General features: G+C 41.7%; 1 protein-coding gene across 3 annotated transcripts in view; it reads left to right on the top strand.

Annotated features, from left to right (window-relative positions):
• LOC133639921 (endonuclease V-like) overlaps positions 1-22,567 on the top strand; it is a 156,571-nt gene that overhangs the window by 55,210 nt on the left and 78,794 nt on the right. For all 3 annotated transcript variants that reach the window (XM_062033617.1, XM_062033616.1, XM_062033615.1), the window contains exon 8: positions 8,602-8,671. In XM_062033617.1, the coding sequence (XP_061889601.1) occupies positions 8,602-8,671 (70 nt within the window). The remainder of the gene's footprint in view (positions 1-8,601; positions 8,672-22,567) is intronic.

Raw genomic sequence — 22,567 nt, forward strand, 5'->3', positions numbered from 1 at the left:
TAGATGGATAGATGGATGGGAAGATAATGTTGATAAACCGATACATAGGAAGATAATGCAGATACTCATCATCATCGGCGATCACTCGAAGCGAGCATGATTGTCCTCCTGTTGGTGGGTCCTTCAGGAGAACGCCTGTGCGTGGAATCTTTTAAAGTGGGGAGACTGGTGCACAGACAGCCACCACACTGTCCTTGGCAAAGAGAAGGCCAGGGTCCAATGGCATGGAGACCAAGACAATTGGGGGCCCATCTGCAGCCTTCCTCCGCCTTTGTGACCGCCCACTCCGCCGTTGAGGTCTTTTTCGACAAGGTGGACACGCAGACTCCAACGTCACTTCGTCGCTGTGGGGAGCTGTATCCGATAGCAAGGGAAACCCAGGACGACCGGCACCTCCTCACAGCTGCAGGAGGCTGCCGCAGCTCCGGTCTGTCGGAGGACCGTCTATGGTGCACCTACCAGCACTTGCTTTTCTCTCAGGGTGTGCTCCCCTAGCCTTTTGTCTTCCTAGATTAACCCACAAGGCAGCAGGGCAGTGGTTGAGTGATGCCAGGGCATGTCCACAATCACGCCTCTGGGGACCACTGCAGCTCCAAGATCCCCTGCCATGTTTGCCATGGGCCGCGGGGCCCTAGTTACCGTGTGTGGCCATGCCTGACAGGAGTCTTGGTGAAGGAGAGGCTGTGTACTGGCAGGAGAAGACTGACGCACACGGTTGCTTCTACGTTCACCAAAAGGGCTAGCCAGCGGCAGTGTCTGTATGCGAGAGGTTAACAAGCAGGTGGGAAGTAGACATGCAACCTTCCCTCTAACTACTGCACTAGACGCATCACAACAAGCTGTAGGCTAGGCCCACACACGCACAATGTAGATACTAGATAGACAATGACAGCCTTCACGTGGCCTCCTCTGTGAGTAGTAAGAAATGGTGCAAGACCAGCTTGTGAAACTAATGTTGTCAATCAGTCGTCACCCAGCTGGTGCCCGTCCTGACCATTAAGCATCAAGTTCTGTCAATGCTCCGGCTTAATGTAGAGGGCCTCACCACCGCCAAACTGAAAGTCACCCACCATCTCGCCGACTCCCACAAAGTAGCAGCTGTCCTCCTCCAGGAGACACACTGTGACTGCTGCACTGGTGGTGACCAGGCCTCGGGTCTTTTTTCTTTTGGGTGGGGTCGGACGACTTGGTGGACATGGAGCGGGAAGGATTGACAGGCATGTTTGGGAGCCGTCTGGCTGTTGGTGGGGTGGCTTAGGTGCCTGCTACCTGCTGGGTTGCAGGTCGTGTCCTCCCTTTCCGGAGGGGCTGCGTGTTGTTCAGCCTTCTGTGGCGGTCCACAGCGTGGTCCGCGGCTGTGTGTGGCTGTGGCACTGGCTGTGGCACTGGCTGCGGTCGGATCGATTGGCCGGGCTGTGGATGGGATTGGGGTCGTTAGGTTGGCAGCCTCGGTAGTTGCTGGGTGTGTGCCTTGTTGCAGTTTGCGGGATCGGTCGCCCTTTTGCTTGGATTTCAGCAGCAGCAAATGGGTGATGGTAGTGGTGGTTGCTGTGGAGCTGCCGGCGGTTGGCGTTGCTGTGTTGGGTTGGTGTGGTCGAAGTGCCATGATTGGTGGCCGTGCGCTGATGGAATTGTGGAGACTGTCTGGCATTGGCTTGCTGACTGGCTGGCTGGCTTGGGTGCTGACATGTAGGTGGGATCGGTTGACTTCCTTCCCCATTGAGAGGTGTCATGCCCTGGTCAGGACTTTTGTGAACGCATTGCTGTGTGGGCAGCTTAGATGTGGTGTTCACGTTGAGCATGGGGACTGTGCAGTTTTTTGCCTGGGGTTGTCGGTGTGGACTCTACAGAGTTGGAGCGGGCGGGCGGGAGCAGGCTTTGTTTGGCAGGGGGTCGAATCGCTTGGTGTCTTGTCGGCCGGGTGTGGAGCAGCTGTTTGTTTGGGAGCATTCTGGATCATTTTCAGATTTCAGTGGGGTAAGATAGGCATGTTCGGACGCACACATGGGGATGGTGTCGCACTTGTTGGACCGGGACCGTGTTTGGTGTTTCCTCTGCTGGCACAGTGTCTTTTGTGGCTGTTTGTTTTGGCTGTTGGGAGAAGTGCAGAAGTGATGTCCGTGGCTGTTCGGTCGCAATGACTTTGTTTGGCCGTTTTGCTTTTCGTTTTAGTCGTGTGTATTTGGGTTCCCCCGCCAGGAGACTGGGCCTGTTTTGTTGCATTTGGCTTTGAGGTTTGCGGGGTGCTGGGTTGTGGGTGTCGACCTCTTGGCCGTATATCTCGGTTGCCTCCTGCATGGACTGCGGAGGCTTTGGGAACTGTGTCTGAGCCCTCCGGTCCTCCTACTTACAACGCAAACACACCTATAGGACTTTGAGGGAATGGCCTGCGGGGAGGCGTGGCGGGGGAGACCTCCAGACTTGTACCCTGCTCGTCCATCCCTCAATTTTAAACTGCATGTTAGACACTTAGGGTTTGGGGGGCTCAGCACGGTAGGCACCCACTATGACCCTGATGTCCCCCAATTTAATTGTATCATTGGTCCCCACCCGCATACATATCTCCCTCACTCTTCAGTACACACACCAATACCGGGCGTTGGCGGTAATGGCTGACCTCCTAATTTTAACTACACAGTAAGACACTCTGGGGGATTTATATATTCCCATGTCACTTGCAGGGGTTGGATGGGGTTGGAGGTGCTGGAGGTGCGGCGTGCGCTTCATTGCCTCCTCGACCGTCACAGGCTCCGGACTGCGGTCTGGTGGCCCCCGAGGGTGTGAGGGTGAGGTGGGTTCTGTCTGTCGGCGGAGTCTTGCGCCTAGTGGGGCAGTGGGGTGGGTTTTGTCTCTTTTAAGGAGGGAGTAGGGGACCCTCAGGTAGGCGCGGCCGGGGCAGTGAGTGCACCTGCTGTTTTGAGTTGGGCTCTCTGGGTGTCTGGAGCCTCACTGGCTCCTGCACGTACTGTATTGGGACACAAATATATTTTACACATACATACCAACATACACACAATTATTCATACATATACATACATTCATTCATACACAAAAATACATACACAAATACAGTGCATACACACACACACACACGGTTGGATGTGGGAATCTTTAGACACCAAACAATTTAATAACGATTATGATTCAGGAGCTATGATTTGATTACAAATAAATCATTAAAGCATTTATAATTTATGTATATTGATGGGAGTTTTAGAGCAGCACGGTGGACAGGGGTTAGTGTGTGTGCCTCACAATAAGAATGTCCAGGGTTCAATTTTTCTGTGTTACGTTTGCATGTTCTCCCCGTGACTGCATGGGGTCCCTCCGGGTACTTCGACTTCCTCCCACCACCAAAGACCCGCACCTGGGGAGAGGTTGATTGGCAACACTAAATTGGCCCTAGTGTTAAAGTTAAAGTACCAATGATTGTCACACACACACTAGGTGTGGCAAAATTATTCTCTGCATTTGACCCATCACCCTTGATCACCCCCTGGGAGGTGAGGGGAGCAGTGAGCAGCAGCGGTGGCCGCACCCGGTAATCATTTTTGGTGATTTAACCCCCATTCCAACCCTTGATGCTGAGTGTCAAGCAGGGAGGTAATGAGTCCCATTTTTATAGTCTTTGGTATGACTCGGCCGGGGTTTGAACTCACGACCTACGGATATCAGGGCGGACACTCTAACCACAAGGCCACTGAGCAGGTAGTGTGTGAATGTGAGTGTGAATGCTGTCTGTCTATCTGTGTTGGCCCTGTGATGAGGTGGCGACTTATCCAGGGTGCACCCCGCCTTCCGCCCTAGTGCAGCTGGGATAGGCTCCAGCACCCCTCGCGACCCCGACAGGGAAAAGCGGTAGAAAAAGGATGATGGAGTTTTACATTTCTTTTCGCTTCACTAAATAATCGTTTGTCACTTGCAACTTAAAAAAACAGTGCATTTGTAATAAGAAACTGTTTAATTAGTTTCCACATGTAATAAATTAATGTGTGCAAAAATATAACTGCCCTATAATGAAGGAGCTAGTCGAATCTTTTGGTGAGGTGGCTCGCTGCAGTCAGCCAAATTTTAGAACCGTCTCCATTATTTGATTTATAATAAATAAATCGATTACCCTTTATTGACGTTTACTAAGCGACTTTATAATCGTCCATGTGCAAATTGCGATGCATCTAAAACGAAATTATTTCCCACACATCTACACACACAATCACTGTACAAAACATACGTTGTTCCCCTAGGGGTAAAACACGGCACACTGATAAAGCTTAACCCATTTTCACTATAACAATCTACAAGGTTACAATAGTTTGCTTCTCTTCCTTCCCCTCTATTTATCTGCTTTCTTTTGTCATTCAAGTTTTCATTACATACAGTACAAGCCAAAGGTTTGGACATACCTCATTCAATGTGTTTTCTTTATTTTCATGACTATTTACATTGTAGATTGTCACTGAAGGCATCACAACTATGAATGAACACATGTGGAGTTATGTACTTAACAAAAAAAGGTGAAATAACTAAAAACATGTTTTATATTCTAGTTTCTTCAAAATAGCCACCCTTTGCTCTGATTACTGCTTTGCACACTCTTGGCATTCTCTGGATGAGCTTCAAGAAGTATAGTCACCTGAAATGGTTTTCACTTCACATGTGTGCTTGAAGCTCATCCAGAGAATGCCAAGAGTGTGCAAAGCAGTAATCAGAGCACAGGGTGGCTATTTTGAAGAAACTAGAATACAAAACACGTTTTCAGTTATTTCACCTTTGTTTGTTAAGTACATAACTCCACATGTGTTCATTCATAGTTTTGATGCCTTCAGTGACAATCTACAATGTAAATAGTCATGAAAATAAAGAAAACGCATTGAATGAGAAGGTGTGTCCAGACTTTTGGCCTGTACTGTATGTATATTGTTGCATTTGAAACAATTGTATTGTTGATAATAGAGGTAATTATTATTATTATTCATTATGCAGTGTTTCCCATAAACTGTCAAGATACCTGTGGCGGTGGGGGTGTGGCTATGGGCGTGGTCACCATGACATCATCGAGGAATTTGCATAATTTACTACAATGATCCAGGGTGTACCCCGCCTTCCGCCCGATTGTGGCTGAGATAGGCGCCAGCGGCCCCCGCGACCCCGAAGGGAACAAGCGGTAGTAAATGGATGGATGGATGGATGGATATGATTTTCTCTAAAAATGCTCAAAAAATGTATACTTACTAATTAATAATAACAGTTTTGTTTTAAACGTCCATCCATCCATCCATCCATCCATCCATCCATTTTACAATATAATTACAACACTTTATGTACGTATTTATATACAGATTTGAACAATAAGTTATTCACTGAAATATATTTATTAATTGTGGTTCTTACAAAAAATATATCTTATAAAATATAAAAGCTAAAATGTCTCTTAAAGCTCTGCCCCTTTAATTAGTGCATACTAAATCATTTAACTTTGGCCTACTACTACAACCATATTATTTACCAGCAACATAAAGTGAAACAGAGGCAGAGGTGTCCTGCCACAGTAAGTAACACATAAACAGAAAACAGTAGTGGTCAAATACAAATAAGGCAACAAGAGAACTATCCTATACTTCTCTTTTGTAAAGTAAATCTGAACAGCCTATATGGGCATCTACATCAACTATATGATTTGCCTGAGGAGCTGGACCGGCCCAAAAAAAAAAAAAAAAAGTGTATTTTTTTTATTTGTTAAATGAATGTGTGGGAAACACTGTTATAAATAATGTTATTTATATTGGTATTTGTATTGTTCCATTTGTAGTGCAATAATGTTCATTGTCATTTCTGTGTTATTCGTATCTACTTCGGTAACTGGTTCTTTGCTACTATTTTTGGTATCATATTTGTACACATCGTATTTGTGTAGTAATTCGTAGTCGTTCTGTTGTTGTTTTTGTTGTTGTTGTCTCTCTGTCTTCCACCCTTCTTGTCCCCGCAATTTCCCCCTCTGTCTTCCTTTTTTCTTCTGCTTTCTGTCCCCTCCTGCGCCGAACATTAATATAAATCAATTTAATAAAGTCAAATACAAATAAGGCATCAAGACAATTCCCTATTGTCACTTGGACCTTCATATGACTGGCATGTTTGGTGAGAAAGAGCTCTATCTGATATTTCACCTGGTGGGATAAGACTGATTGGGAGTAAGGTGAGGAAAAGGGAAGACTTTGTTGCCAGAGGAGTTGGGACCACAGTTACCAAGATAAGCACTTTTGTATTGGCTAAAATGGATTGAGATCATGTGGCGTCCGCAATGTCCCCATGCTCACCAAGACACATGCAGAGGCCTGTTGGAAGTTTGACAATCAACACCTGAGTGACTGCATGAGACAACATGAAGACGTGTTTGGCGGCAGACAAGTGCTGAAAACAACACCTCCTGTCAGACATAGAGGTGGAAACATCCCGCTTTGGAGTTGTTTCTCTACTGAGGGCACAGGAAGACGTCACCACAATGAGTGAACGTATTGTACAATCTGATAGGAGAGCTGGGACACTAAAGATGGGTCATGGATGCGTCTTCCAGCCTAAAAAATTACCCAAGAAATAAGGTGTGTGCTGAGCATTTACACAAATTGCACTCTCAGCAAATGATACATGGATTAGGAAGACTGATCAAGCTTAAAGGAAAACTGCACTTTTTCGGAATTCTACCCATCGTCCACAATCCCTATTTAAAACAAGAACACACGTCTTTCTATCTTCTGTGGGTTGGAGATCATAAAAACTATTAGCAAGAGGCAGCTAACGATGTAGGTAATGGGGATTCTACAAAACCCAAAACAAGTGAAGTTGGCATGTTGTGTAATTCGTAAATGAATACAGAATACAATGATTTGCTAATCCTTTTCAATTTATATTCAATTGAATAGACTGCAAAGACAAGATATTTAATGTTCGAACTGAGTAACACATTTCTTTTTTTTGCAAATAATCATTAACTTAAAATTTAATGGCAGCAACACATTGCAAAAAAGTTTTTTACCACTGTGGTACATGGCCTTTCCTTTTAACAACACTCACTGAACATTTAGGAACTGAGGAGACCAATTTTTGAAGCTTTTGCATATGTGCTTTTGTAAATTTGCAAATCATTGTACCGTATTTTTCGGAGTATAAGTCGCTCCCATAACAAGAAGATAGAGAAAAAGAAGTCCATGCCGATGTCCACTACAAAGGCGGACGTGCGCTATTTTTCAGGATTTATGCAGATCCCAAATACAGATCAGCAGGTACCAGAAGGTAAGAAAAGTTGCTTTTGCATAATATTGTGAAACAAAACGCCAGATAATATGTCTTACCTTATACACACACCATAATAATACTCCTATGTTGAAGCACAGTACAATCCATCAAGCGGTGCGGCTTCATAGCTTAACAAAGTCGTACTAAAACATTTGGATAGATTTTTGAGCGCCCTGTTTAATGTTCTATATTTTCAATGGAACATATAAAATGTTGGTGTTGTTTACATGAGTCATATTGCAGTCTACACGTGTCTCTTATGTGTGACTGCCATCTACTGGTCGGACGTATCATTTCGCCATGTACCAAATAAAATAGCTTTGAGGTCGGTAAGCACAACCAAAATTATTCCGTACATTAGGCGCACCGGGTTATAAGGCGCACTGTCGAGTTTTGAGAAAATTAAAGGATCCAGACACCCAAAAGAGATTTTATTGAGAATCATAGATTTGCTCAAGTTTTGCGCCATACCAGCAACTTGAGGGTTCCAGATTCGATTCCAGCTTCCGCCGTCCTAGTCACTGCCGTTGTGTCCTTGGGCAAGACACTCTACCTGTGCTCCCAGTGCCACCCACACTGGTTTAAATGTCCCTGGAGAAAAAAAGCGCTATATAAATATAATTCACTTCACTTCACTTCAACTCCAGTCGGGCCTCACCACTTCGTGCTTCAAAAAATGCGGTTTCACCACATTGCAGATTTTTTTATTTTTTTATTTCTAATTGTTTTTTAAGCATATCATCATGCCATCTACTGGTCACACTTATCATTTCACCAATAGCTTTGAGGTCGGTAAGCAAAACAAGAATTATTCCGTACATTAGGCACACCGGGATATAGGGCGCACTGTCGAGTTTGGAGAATATCAATCAATCAATGTTTATTTATATAGCCCTAAATCACAAGTGTCTCAGAATAAAATAAGTGCGCCTTATAGTCATGAAAATATGGTATGTCCCGAGTTTCCACAATGATGTTAAATGATTGATTTGTTGTTTCAGTCAAAAAACCTATTTTTATCCACCAGGGAGGATCTAACAGTGTTTGGGTAAGAAATGCTGAGCAGCGTTGGACTAAACACACATCTGTACACACGGATTTATGTTTGGCAGCAAAGATCGCCGTTTTGTTGGTTGTGTGTAAAGTCGGCATGAAGGTTGCCTCATTACCTTGTCAAACATTCAACGTGCGCGTTCACCGTGTCAGGACTTTCCTGCGCACCTCTGATTGCATTTGATCGTAAGACTGATGCCGTCATTCCCCTATTTGCCATTAATGATCTCTAACGCCCCCATCTCTCTTCTCACGCAGGCCGACTGTCTCTCCAGAGAATATCTTCGCTCTCACTTCCCCGCTGCACAAACAGGACACCCAGAACAAGGTGGGTGACAGCACCGACACCCTCGTGTTGTCGTTTTCTTAAGCGTGAACGTAGATGCTCACACCTTTCTTTGGCATACAATTACAGGGAGATAATTAGTTTCAAAATAGCGTCAACCTCTTAAACCCCTGGGCAATTTTTCTACGAAAAAGAAACATTTACCACATGAAAAAAATGCGTATTAACAAAAACAATGGAACTTTAAAAAAAAAAACAATTTCCTGTCGTGGCCCTGCGATGAGGTGGTGACTTGTCCAGGGTGTACCCCGCCTTCCGCCCGTGTGCAGCTGGGATAGGCTCCAGCACCCCCCGCAACCCTGCGAGGGACAAGCGGTAGAAAACGGATTAATTTCCTGTTGCAAATTTTGCTGTTCAATTCCTTGTGTACTGTGGTATCTCTTTTTACTAACTTAATTGTTTCATGATTAGGGTTGGCAGTTGAAAAAGTTTGTATTTGGAAACTTATTTTCCTGTAAAAATAAATAAATAAGGGTTCCAGCCTCCCCATTTTATCATAGCTTTGTAACTTGTGTACACTTTGATGGAATAGGTTGGGGATCAGCGACACGCGGCTCTCGAAACCGCCTGCGGCTCTTTAGCGCCGCCCTAGTGGCTCCCTGGAGCCTTTTTAAAAAAGGTTTTAAAATGAAAAAAAAAAAAAGGGGAAATATTTATTTAGTTTCTATAGTATGTTTTTTGTTTGAGGACAAACATGACACAAACCTTCCCGATAGTTAGAACTACCACTGTTTAATATGTTTGTGTGTATGCTTCACTGATGAAAATATTTGGTGAACATTGTTTTGTCTTACTAATTTTGGCGGTTCTTGAACTCACCATAGTGTGGACTGTGACGCAACAGTTTCTTTACATGTCAAATATTCCACTCCTTCTTTGTCTCATTTTGTCCACCAAACTTTGTATGCTGTGCGTGAATGCACAAAGGTGCGCTTTGTTGATGTTATTGACTTGTTGGAGTGCTAATCAGGTGTATTTGGTCTAATCATTGCTAGCATGCTATTTAGGCTAGCTGTATGTACATATTGCATCATTATGCCTCATTTGTAGGTATAATTTGAGCTCATTTAATATCCTTTACTTTTATCCTCTTTGTATATAATTTAGTTTTGCATGTCTCATGACACATTATCTGTATGTAATATTGGCTGCATTTCAGATAGTTGTTTGTGTGCCATGTTGTTCCAGACCACAGCAAACATTACCTAGCTTGCCAAAGATTGTAATAAATCTATTAAAAGAGGACAGCCTGCCGTTTCCTTTAACTTGGACACACACATCTATACCTTTGGCCATTAAAAGCCAGTAATTTCCAGGAGTTCTCTCACCTTCTGAGTAGCCTCTGATTTACTAATGTTTTTTAATGTTGTAAAAATGTGGAGAATAAATATTACATTTCAACATTTCCGTCAACGAAGATTAACATCAGCCTGCAACACATTTTGATAGTAGGCTATTATAGCTAATATAGGCACTTATATCATGTGTTGCCTTCATTATAACACATATATACGGCTTTTCATTTTTTGCGGCTCCAGACAGATTTGTTTTTTGTATTTTTGGTCCAATGTGGCTCTTTCAACGCTTTGGGTTGCCGACCCCTGGTGTAGGTTGTCGATCGATCAGTCACCGTTTAGTATTGGCTGATCTCTATGAAGAAGTATGTCACAGCTATTGCCAATTAACGCCGATCGCCTCTGGCTGACACTAATTTTTATTCCCACAGCTAACAAGGGACGAGCAGCTAATGATAGGTCTCCATGCACCGTGTGTCGCCACTCCCATAAGATAATTATAATCACCTCCGTCAGGGCAAATAAACTGCTTTTCTTAATGTTTTAAGTGTCATTATTAAGTATTATTATCACGTTCAAAAAATGTTTTGTTAATTACGTAATCAGCAGCATAAAACCCCTGATCGGAACATCCCTAACTTTGAATGGTTTGAACGCTCTAGTCTTTTACATCCTTAACAATAAAGATGAGATAATTAGAGCTGTAAAAATGTGTGCGGTTCCACTAGATTGAAACATTCAACAGTTAGACATATGCATTTATAGGTTTAGATTTAAATTAATTTCACCTGTACAGGTTATACAGTAGTTCAAGTTACGGTTATGCTGGCACTTCAACCGAAAGCCGAATATTTTGTTCAGTGAGTAATGATACTTGTACTACTGTTCTGTTTTATGACGTTTTCCTGACATATGCTGGTGTCTGTTCGCTTGCTTTCGTCATTTGCCCATTTACCGTATTTTCCGGACTATAAAGCGCACTTAAAATACTTTCATTTTCTCAAAACTCGACAGTGAGCCTTATAACCCGGTGCGCCTAATGTATGGAATCATTTTGGTTGTGCTTACCGACCTTAAAGCTATTTTATTTGGTACATGGTGAAATGATAAGTGTGACCGGTAGATGGCAGTCACACATAAAAGACACGTGTAGGCTGCAATATGACTCAAATAAACAACACCATTGAGAATATAGAACATTATTACACATGGCGCTCAAAAATCTATCAAAATGTTTTAGTACGACTTTGGTAAGCTACGAAGCCGCACCGCTTGATGGATTGTACTGTGCTTCTCAACATACCAGTATTATTATGGTGTGTGTATAAGTTAAGACATGTTATCTGGCGTTTTGTTTCGCAATATTATGCAAAAGAAACTTTTCTTACCTTCTGGTACCTGCTGATCTGTATTTGGGATCTGCATAAGTCCTGAAAATGTGACTGCGTCCGCCCTTGTAGTCGATAAGCTGCTTTTTTTCTCTATCTTCTTGTTATGGGACATTCATCCTCCGCTGTTGCCATTTCTAATATAAAGTAGTGTAAAGTTCTTACTTATATCTGTCAGTAAACTCGCCATGAAAGCGCTAAAACATACCGGTGTAGTGAGTTTACATTATTCACCCAAGGAACTTTAGTTATTAGAGAGTTCCTGTCGGATGGTATTTCACAGGACACATTTCCGGCGTTGTTGTTGCACTAGTGAGCCACGGATGAGGAGATGCTGCTCCGTTATTGATTGAAGTAAAGTCTGAATGTCATTAAAACAGTTAGCGCCATCTTTTGACACTTCTTCCACTCCCTTCGAAGGTTAGCCACGTAAATAAGACTGCCCACAAAACGGCGCATCCTAAAGCGACTGTCAGAAAGCGACTTGAAGATGATCTGTAAAACATCATCTATGCAACATTTTGACCAAAGAACCACCATCACATGTTATGTAGACCACAAGGAAGTATTTTACATTTAGAAAAAAATTATAATAATATGACCCCTTTAATGCGCCCTATGATCCGGAAAATACGGTAAGTGCTTGTGCTTTGAATTGTGTTCCGTTTTCCTAAAGTTGATTATGTTGGGACGTTCTTCTAGTTATTTGGACATGATATTGAGAAATTACCTTTGCACCACAGACAAGCTTGATGCCGCAGCTTGTGACTCATTGAGGAAATAAATGAGAAAAGTCAGTTTTGTTGACAAGTCTATTTATTATCCCCGAAGTTGTCATTGGATTGGAAGACATGTGAATCTGAGGGGAAAAATGTGTTTTGATGTATTCAAGTATTTCTTAAAATATTTACCAGAAGTTGCCTTATCTTTTTTTTTTAACTGCGATTTCAAACTACCATATGATGCAATAGTTTTAGGCAGCCTGAAATGGCCGGCTGACTTTCTAATCCGTGCACTTTACGAGGACCTTGAGGAGTTTTAGCGGGAAAATTGGCCTGGTAGTTTTTCTATTCTAAAACGCTGGCCCTTCTATGGTAGAACCACTCTGACATGGCAAATAAGAAAACTTAGAATTTGAGTTTGAGTGAGCAAAAAATTCAAAAGAAAGTGTGTTTTCAGGTTATGGTTAGTAACTGCTTCGTGATCTGTCTGTATTCAGGCTTTGCAGCCATGTTGTAGTTCTTAGCGCTTCCATATTTATTGGCAGCAACACATTGCAAAAAAGTTGGCACAGGGGCATTTTTACCACTGTGTTACATGGCCTTTCCTTTTAACAACACTCAGTAAACGTTTGGGAACTGAGGAGACCAATTTTTGAAGCTTTTCAGGTGGAATTCTTTCCCATTCTTGCTTGATGTACAGCTTAAGTTGTTCAACAGTCCGGGGTCTCCGTTGTGGTATTTTAGGCTTCATAATGCGCCACACATTTTCAATGGGAGACAGGTCTGGACTACAGGCAGGCCAGTCTAGTACCTGCACTCTTTTACTACGAAGCCACGCTGTTGTAACACGTGGCTTGGCATTTTCTTGCTAAAATAAGCAGGGGCGTCCATGATAACGTTGCTTGGATGGCAACATATGTTGCTCCAAAACCTGTATGTACCTTTCAGCATTAATGGTGCCTTCACAGATGTGCAAGTTACCCATGTCTTGGGCACTAATACACCCCCATACCATCACAGATGCTGGCTTTTGAACTTTTGCGCCTAGAACAATCCGGATGGTTCTTTTCCTTTTTGTTCCGAAAGACACAACGTCCACAGTTTCCAAAAACAATTTGAAATGTGGACTCGTCAGTCCACAGAACTTTTTTCCACTTTGCATCAGTCCATCTTAGCGAAGCCGGCAGCGTTTCCGGGTGTTGTTGATAAATGGCTTTGGTTTTGCATAGTAGAGTTTTAACTTGCCCTTAGGGATGTAGCGACCAACTGTAGTTACTGACAGTGATTTTCTGAAGTGTTCCTGAGCCCATGTGGTGATAACCTTTACACACTGATGTCGCTTTTTGATGCAGTACCGCCTGAAGGATCGAAGGTCTGTAATATCATCGCTTACGTGCAGTGATTTCTCTAGATTCTCTGAACCTTTTGATGATATTGCGGACCGTGAAATCCCTAAATTCCTTGCAATAGCTCGTTGAGAAATTTTGTTCTTAAACTGTTCGACAATTTGCTCACACATTTGTTCACAAAGTGGTGACCCTCGCCCCATCCTTGTTCGAATGACTGAGCATTTCATGGACGCTGCTTTTATACCCAATCATGGCACCCACCTGTTCCCAATTAGCCTGTTCACCTGTGGCATGTTCCAAATAAGTGTTTGATGAGCATTCCTCAACATTCTCAGTCTTTTTTGCCACTTGTGCCAGCTTTTTTGAAACATGTTGCAGGCATCTAATTCCAAATGAGCTAATATTTGCAAAAAATAACAACGTTTTCCAGTTCGAACATTAAATATCTTGTCTTTGCAGTCTATTCAATTGAATATAAGTTGAAAAAGATTTGCAAATCATTGTATTCTGTTTTTATTTACCATTTACACAACGTGCCAACTTCACTGGTTTTGGGGTTTGTATAAATATCTCCAACAATGCTTACATGACTATATTTCACATTTTTGGGACTTATGGGGATCCCAAATACATACAAAACAGGTACCAATAAGTGCATAATAGGACCCCTTTAAACTCCAGTCAATTGGGTCACAATCCTATTTGTTCGAATGCAAAAATGACAACGTTTGTTGATTAAATTTGCCTCATGAAAGTCTAAGAACGTCAGCTTGTGATGACTTCCTATAAATAAGCACGATGCCCCATGCTGAGCGCCTGTGCCCGGATAGCAGGTTGTACAGTATGTCTCTCAGGAGGTGTTCCTTCAGCTGTGAAACCAAGCGTTTATTCCTCTTCACAAATGGGAATGCCATTTGTGGTTGTGCAGAAACAGGCAGCAACACATAGTTGTTCCTAGTTCGAATCCTTTTTCTGCCTTTTCTGGCGGCTCTGTGGCGGGCAGGAGTAATTTAACGTTAATAAACGTTTGAGGCACTGCAGAATTCCACCTCCAGAAATGGAGATGGAATGACAAGAAGAGCTTTTGATCCTTCAGTCAACACCATCCACATTTGACAGACTCAAGTAGATTTTTCAAATCTAAGTGCGTCAGAATTAAAGATTAGAAAGTAAAGTGCTACTGCTTGTGAGATCTTAAGTTTATAGACGTGTGAAGAAATAGGTTGTTCTTTTTTTTCTATTCATTGCTGCTCATTCTCTATTATTTTCTTTCCATATTAATGACACTTTAACACAGGAAGTGAAACTATCATTATCATATTTTTTGGAATATAAAGCACACTTAAAATCCTTTCATTTTGGTTTTGCTTACCGACCTTGAAGCTATTTTTTTTGGTACATGGTGTAATAATAAGTGTGAGCAGTAGATGGCAGTCACACATAAGAGATACGTGCAGGACGTAATATAATGGCAGTCGTAAGTAAGAGATACGTGTAGACTGCACTACGATGGCAATATGACTCAAGTAAACAACACCAAAATTGTATATGTTCCATTGAAAATATAGAACATTACACACGGCACTCAAAAATCTATCAAAATGATTTAGTACAACTTTGGTAAGCTATGAAGTCGCACCGCTTGATGGATTGTACTGTGCTTCAACATACGTGTATTATTATGGTGTGTGTATAAGGTAAGACATATTATCTGGCGTTTTGTTTCGCAATATTATGCAAAAGCCACTTTTCTTGCCTTCTGGTACCTGCTGATCTGTATTTGGGATCTGCATACGTCCTGAAAAATTGCGCCCGTCCGCCTTTGTAGTCTGTGCCGTAGCCGATAAGCTTCTTTTTTTTCTCTATCTTCTTGTTATGGGACATTCATCCTCCACTGTTGCCTTTTCTAATATTAAGTAGTGTAAAGTTCTTACTTATATCTGTCAGTAAACTCGCCATGAAAGCGCTAAAACATACCGGTATAGTGATCTTACATTATTCACCCAAGGAACTTTAGTTTTTAGAGAGTTCCGGTCAGACGGTTTTTCACGTGAAAACATTAAAGTCTGAATGTCATTAAAACAGTTAGCTCCATCTTTTGACACGTCTTCCACTCCCGTCCTTGCACGCTACACCGCTACAACAAAGATGACGGGGAGAAGACGCTGCCGAAGGTGAGCCACGTAAATAAGACCGCCCACAAAACGGCGCATCCTGAAGCGACTGTCAGAAAGCAACTTGATGATCTGTAAAACATAATCCATGCAACATTTTGACCAAAGAACCACCATTACATGTTATGTAGACCAGTGGTCCCCAACCACCGGACCGATTAGTACCGGGCCGCACAAGAAATGACAAAAAAAAACATGTTTATTTATTTTTATTTATTTTGATTCAAATCAACATAAAAACACAATATATACATTATATACCAATATAGATCAATACAGTCTGCATGGATACAGTCCGTAAGCACACATGATTGTATTTCTTTATGAAAAAATTAAAAAAAATTAAATCCCCTTATAATCCGGTGCGCCCTATGGTCTGGAAAATAAGGCAATTGCTGAGATTTAGAGAAGGGTTTGGATTAAATAAACTCTGCTTCTTCCTGCTCCTTTTGAGGCATGTTAAATGGGGCCACTGTCACCATGTGACGTTCCTCGGTGCAACTTGTTCATAAACCCGTTCGGAACAAGCGCACCCGTGACCATGACACCATGACCATGCCTTAGCACACCCCACTGGGAAACATAATGGGATGTCCACTCTTATCCACTCAGAAGCTCCCTGACGCGGTGAATCCTCTGGTGCGCGCTGTGCTGTTTGATCAATCTCTCTACAAAGAGGCTGAGACGGGGCGGGAAGCTTTGTGCTGAGTCAGCAGGGCCGCAGTAAGTTTCTCCAGGCCTTAACACAGCTTTACGCTCTCGTTCACTTAGCAGGCGGCAGCTGCATTTGATCAGAGACACCATGTGCAGGCTGCTACAGGTGGTGAGTGCTACACTTTTTCACTCAATCTTCATGCACTTTAGTTGGACATTCACTCTTTGAGTGAACTCTTCTTCTCCTGATTGTCCTTATTTGTAAGTGCCTCCCAGCGTGAGTTAGGTAACTTGGGAGACCGACGGCAATCTTTTTCAAGATGGTCCAGCCGAAATTAGAAATCGGGCTCGACCAGAGGTGTCCAAAATGCAGCCCGAAGCTATTTATGAAGAAACAAAAAAAAAAACATAAACATTGGAATAAAAGGTGCAATATAATGAGAAAGTGTTGCAGTTTTGACTCTAATAACACAAAGCTGTCATTAAGGCGGTGTTTTACTTCAAAATATATGACTTACTTTTAACACTTTAATGAGTGGAGATCCCTGAGACCTTTAGTCTGATTTTTTATAATATGTCATTGTTCACAAAATAATAATGAATAAAAATCAATGTTGTTATGAATTATTTACCGTATTTTTCGGAGTATAAGTCGCTCCGGAGTATAAGTCACACCGGCATAATAAAGAAAGAAAAAAACATATATACACTACCGTTCAAAAGTTTGGGGTCACATTGAAATGTCCTTATTTTTGAAGGAAAAGCACTGTACTTTTCAATGAAGATAACTTTAAACTAGTCTTAACTTTAAAGAAATACACTCTATACATTGCTAATGTGGTAAATGACTATTCTAGCTGCAAATGTCTGGTTTTTGGTGCAATATCTACATAGGTGTATAGAGGCCCATTTCCAGCAACTATCACTCCAGTGTTCTAATGGTACAATGTGTTTGCTCATTGGCTCAGAAGGCTAATTGATGATTAGAAAACCCTTGTGCAATCATGTTGACACATCTGAAAACAGTTTAGCTCGTTACAGAAGCTACAAAACTGACCTTCCTTTGAGCAGATTGAGTTTCTGGAGCATCACATTTGTGGGGTCAATTAAACGCTCAAAATGGCCAGAAAAAGAGAACTTTCGTCTGAAACTCGACAGTTTATTCTTGTTCTTAGAAATGAAGGCTTTTCCACAAAATTGTTTGGGTGACCCCAAACTTGAACGGTAGTGTAAGTCGCATTTTTGGGGGAAATTTATTTGATAAAACCCAACACCAAGAATAGACATTTGAAAGGCAATTTAAAATAAATAAAGAATAGTGAACAACAGGCTGAATAAGTGTACGTTATATGAGGCATAAATAACCAACTGAGAACGTGCCTGGTATGTTAACGGAACATATTATGGTAAGAGTCATTCAAATAACTATAACATATAGAACATGCTATATGTTTACTAAACAATCTGTCACTCCTAATCGCTAAATCCTTATACGTCTAGTCCAGTGGTTCTTAACCTTGTTGGAGGTACCGAACCCCACCAGTTTCATATGCGCATTCACCGAACCCTTCTTTAGTGAAAAATAAAATAGTTTTTTTTTTCAAATACAAGACAAAGTTATATGTTTTTGGTAACACTTTAGCATGGGGAACATATTCTAAATAACAAAGACTTAATTTAGAGTTATTTGGTTAGGGTTCGGGTCAGGCTTAGAGGGTTAGGGTTATAATAAGGCCATGCCGAATAAGGCATTAAAGAGTACTTAATAATGAGTTAAGAGCCAATATGTTACTAATTTGCTTGTTAATAAGCAACTAATTAATGGTGAATATGTTCCCCATACTAAAGTGTTACCATGTTTTATTACTGGTGCATAAAATGAACTGTGCATGAACATCACCTTGTTCAAACAACAAAAGCAACACAGTGCATAAACTCACAACAAATTACACACCTGCAAATCAGTCAAATGTTTCCGTATCCGTAATACGCCGATAGGGAGAAGTTTGTATTTACACGATGAGTCGGGTGTGTTTTGACCTCCGCCGAACCCTTGAGGCCGACTCACCGAACCCCTCGGGTTCGATCGAACCCAGGTTAAGAACCACTGGTCTAGTCTCTTACGTGAATGAGCTAAATAATATTATTTGATATTTTACGGTAATGTGTTAATAATTTCACACATAAGTCGCTCCTGAGTATAAGTCGCACCCCCGGCCAAACTATGAAAAAAACTGCGACTTATAGTCCGAAAAATACGGTAGCTATTAAGGCTCCAATTACTTCACATCAAATATAGTACATACCGTATTTTCCGGACCATAGGGTGCACCAGATTAAAAGGTGCACTGCCGATGAGCGGGTTTGAGCAGGTCTATTTTCACACAAAAGGCGCACCGGATTATAAGGCGCATTAAAGGGGTCATATTATTATAATTTTTTTCTAAATGTAAAACACTTCCTTGTGGTCTACATAACATGTGATGGTGGTTCTTTGGTCAAAATGTTGCATAGATGATGTTTTACAGATCATCTTCAAGCCGCTTTCTGACAGTCGCTTCAGGATGCGCCGTTTTGTGGGCGGTCTTATTTACGTGGCTCACCTTCGACGGCGTCTTCTCCCCGTCATCTTTGTTGTAGCGGTGTAGCGTGCAAGGACGGGAGTGGAAGAAGTGTCAAAAGATGGAGCTAACTGTTTTAATGACATTCAGACTTTACTTCAAGCAATAACGTAGCAGCATCTCCTCATCCGTGGCTCACTAGTGAACGACGCCGTGAAAAACCGTCTGTCCGATTCTCTCTAATAACTAAAGTGGGTGAATAATGTAAACTCACTACACCGGTATGTTTTAGAGCTTACATAGCGAGATATAAGTTAGAACTTTACGCTACTTTATATTAGAAATGGCAACAGCATAGGATGAATGTCCCATAACAAGACGAATCGTGAACAAGAAGAAGCTTATCGACTACGGTGTCGGCACAAATTTTCAGGACTTATGCAGATCTCAAATACACATCAGCAGGTACCAGAAGGTAAGAAAAGTTGGTTTTACATAACATTGTGAAACAAAACGCCAGATAACATTTTCTGCTAATGGGTGCCATTTTGCCGTCTTTATACACACACCATAATAATACTTGTATCTCTGACTACGGTAGCCATAATGGGACGACAATCCATCAAGCGGTGTGGCTTCAAAGTCGTACTAAAACATCCTGACTGATTTTTGAGCGCCGTGTGTAATGTTCTTTATTTTCAATGGAAGTAGAAAAGTAAAGTGCTACTGCTTGTGAGATCTTAAGTTTATAGACGTGCGAAGAAATAGGTTGTTCTTTTTTTTCTATTCATTGCTGCTCATTCTCTATTATTTTCTTTCCATATTAATGACACTTTAACACAGGAAGTGAAACTATCATTATCATATTTTTTGGATTATAAAGCACACTTAAAATCCTTTCATTTTGGTTTTGCTTACCGACCTTGAAGCTATTTTTTTGGTACATGGTGTAATAATAAGTGTGACCAGTAGATGGCAGTCACACATAAGAGATACGTGCAGACCGTAATATAATGGCAGTCGCAGATAAGAGATACGTGTAGACTGCACTACGATGGCAATATGACTCAAGTAAACAACACCAAAATTATATATGTTCCATTGAAAATATAGAACATTACACACGGCACTCAGAAATCTATCAACATGATTTAGTACAACTTTGGTAAGCTATGAAGCTGCACCGCTTGATGGATTGTACTGTGCTTCAACATATTATGGTGTGTGTATAAGGTAAGACATATTATCTGGCGTTTTGTTTCGCAATATTATGCAAAAGCCACTTTTCTTGCCTTCTGGTACCTGCTGATCTGTATTTGGGATCTGCATAGGTAAGAAAAGTTGGTTTTACATAACATTGTGAAACAAAACGCCAGATAATATGTCTGCTAATGGGTGCCATTTTGCCGTCTTTATACACACACCATAATAATACTTGTATCTCTGACTACGGTAGCCGTAATGGGACGACAATCCATCAAGCGGTGCGGCTACAAAGTCATACTAAAACATACTGACTGATTTTTGAGTACTGTGTGTAATGTTCTTTATTTTCAATGGAACATTTAAAGTTTTGGTGTTGTTTCCTGGCATCATATTGCAGTCTACACGTATCTCTAATGTGTGACCGGCATCTGCTGGTCACACTTATCATTACACCATGTACCAAATAAAATTGCTTCGAGGTCGGTAAGCACAACCAAAATTATTCCGTACATTAGGCGCACCGGGTTATAAGGCGCACTGTGTCATGTCTGTTCATGTTTTTGTTTTGGCCATGTTTGTTTTTTGGACTCTTTTTAGTTCCTGGTTGCACTTCCTTGTTTGGTTTGGTTTCCATGGTCACCCATTAGTTTTCACCTGTCTTGTCACGCACCTGTTTCACGTTTCGAGTCACGCACCTGTTTTCACTGATCACGTCACTATTTAAATCTGTCTGTTTCTGTTGTTCGTCCTGGCGTCCTCACACTATTTCATCACTCTGCTTCATGTCGTGTCACAGTTCTTTACCAAGTAAGTTTTGTTCATTTATGCCACAGTTAGTGTTTTTGTTTTATTGTTCATAGTTTATGTGCCCACGTGCATGTCTTTTGTTTCATAGTCCAGTTTGTATTTCCGCCTTTGTGCGCGCCTTTTGTTTGCTTCCTTTTTTTTTTGTAGTTTATTAGTGTTAAAAAAATAAATCATGTATTTAAATTCACGCCTTGCCCGCGCCAATTTTCCTTTGCCTTCCGGAGAAGCAAACCCCCAGAATCAAGTCATGACACACTGTCGAGTTTTGAGAAAATGAAAGGATTTTAAGTGCGCCTTATAGTCCGAAAAATACGGTAAATTCAAGGCAAAAAGTGCAATGTAACGCTCGCATATTTATAACTTTGTTTTGTAACCTGTGGCGTTTTCTCGGCTAACAGCTAACTGGAGTGACATTTGCTAAAGAATTGAAGGGGATGTCAGAGAGCAGCACTCGTGCTTCAAAAGTGGGCTTTTGTAACAGAATGTGTGTGTGTGTGTATGTGTGTCTCCAAATTTGGAGATTGTTCCAATCAACTCCATGCTGTTATACAAATTTCAGTGCCCTTTCCAAAAGCATTTCTAAAATGTCACGGAAGATGTTGTGAGGCGGTCGGTTCAAGGTTGGACCGATGAGCTCCGCTGGGAGTAGCTGCTTTCATTAAAAAGTTATAGTGGTACAAGGACTCTGCTTGTTGGTTCAGGTGCGGCTCAATAGCGGTATTATCCACTCTAATCCTGCCAGCAGACATTTCAAATCACTATTGATTTTGACTTATTGATTAGTGGGCCATCACGATCAAATCCTTGGTAGTTATGCAGCACAGTATAAGAAACAAACAGAATGTTGTCTATCTGCGTTGGCCCTGTGATGAAGGGGGGCGACTTGTCCAGGGTGAACCCCGCCTTACACCCGAATACAGCTGGGATAGGCTCCAGCCACCCCCCGCCACCCCGAGAGGGACAAGCGGTAGAAAAATGGATGGATGGATGGACACCTTGACCTTAGATTATTTGACACATTGTATTTTAGGGTTTGATCATATCTACTCAAATTCAACAGTCACAAATAATCAAAATCACAATCGTCTTCTTTAGACGTTCCCCCTTTTGTTTTACTCCTTTCGAACATGTTGAATAGAGAAACTGGAAATTGTGATGTATCATGTTGTACGCATGCATGTTCGAAATAAACTCAAAACCCCTCGAAACAGAGGGACCGAGACGTAGTGGTGGAAAACATGCCCTAAGAAATGAGATGCCACTTGTTAGTCATGATCCCTTGTGACAGTTTTGTACTTTGTTCATTATTCTCTTTTATTCTGTATCATTTCCTGTTTGCGCTCTTATTTTCCTAGTTTCTTTGTTGGCTTGTTAGGCGGTTACTGTACCCCTGTTGTGAGCGCTAGGCTCATTTGTTCCCAGTTGGCAATTAGGAGGGTTTATTTTCATTTTATTTGTCAGTTGTTTGAACATGCGGCTTGTAGTGTTTTTACGGCTACGTGTTTTATTCCGCCTTGTTCCACGTCTCTGCATCCTGGGGTCACATCAACGGCCGCCATGCACTACTGTGATATCACCCCCAAGCAGCTTATTGGCTGTGACGTAGGCAGCAAACATACTTTACTACGATGTACTACGTTACCTGACAGTTATTAGACGGATAATAAGCTACAACAAGCTAATGTCACAGTATTCACAAGCTACAATATGTAAAGTCGTTGC

Source organism: Entelurus aequoreus, linkage group LG22 (assembly GCF_033978785.1).
Source record: "Entelurus aequoreus isolate RoL-2023_Sb linkage group LG22, RoL_Eaeq_v1.1, whole genome shotgun sequence".
Lineage (NCBI taxonomy): Eukaryota > Metazoa > Chordata > Actinopteri > Syngnathiformes > Syngnathidae > Entelurus > Entelurus aequoreus.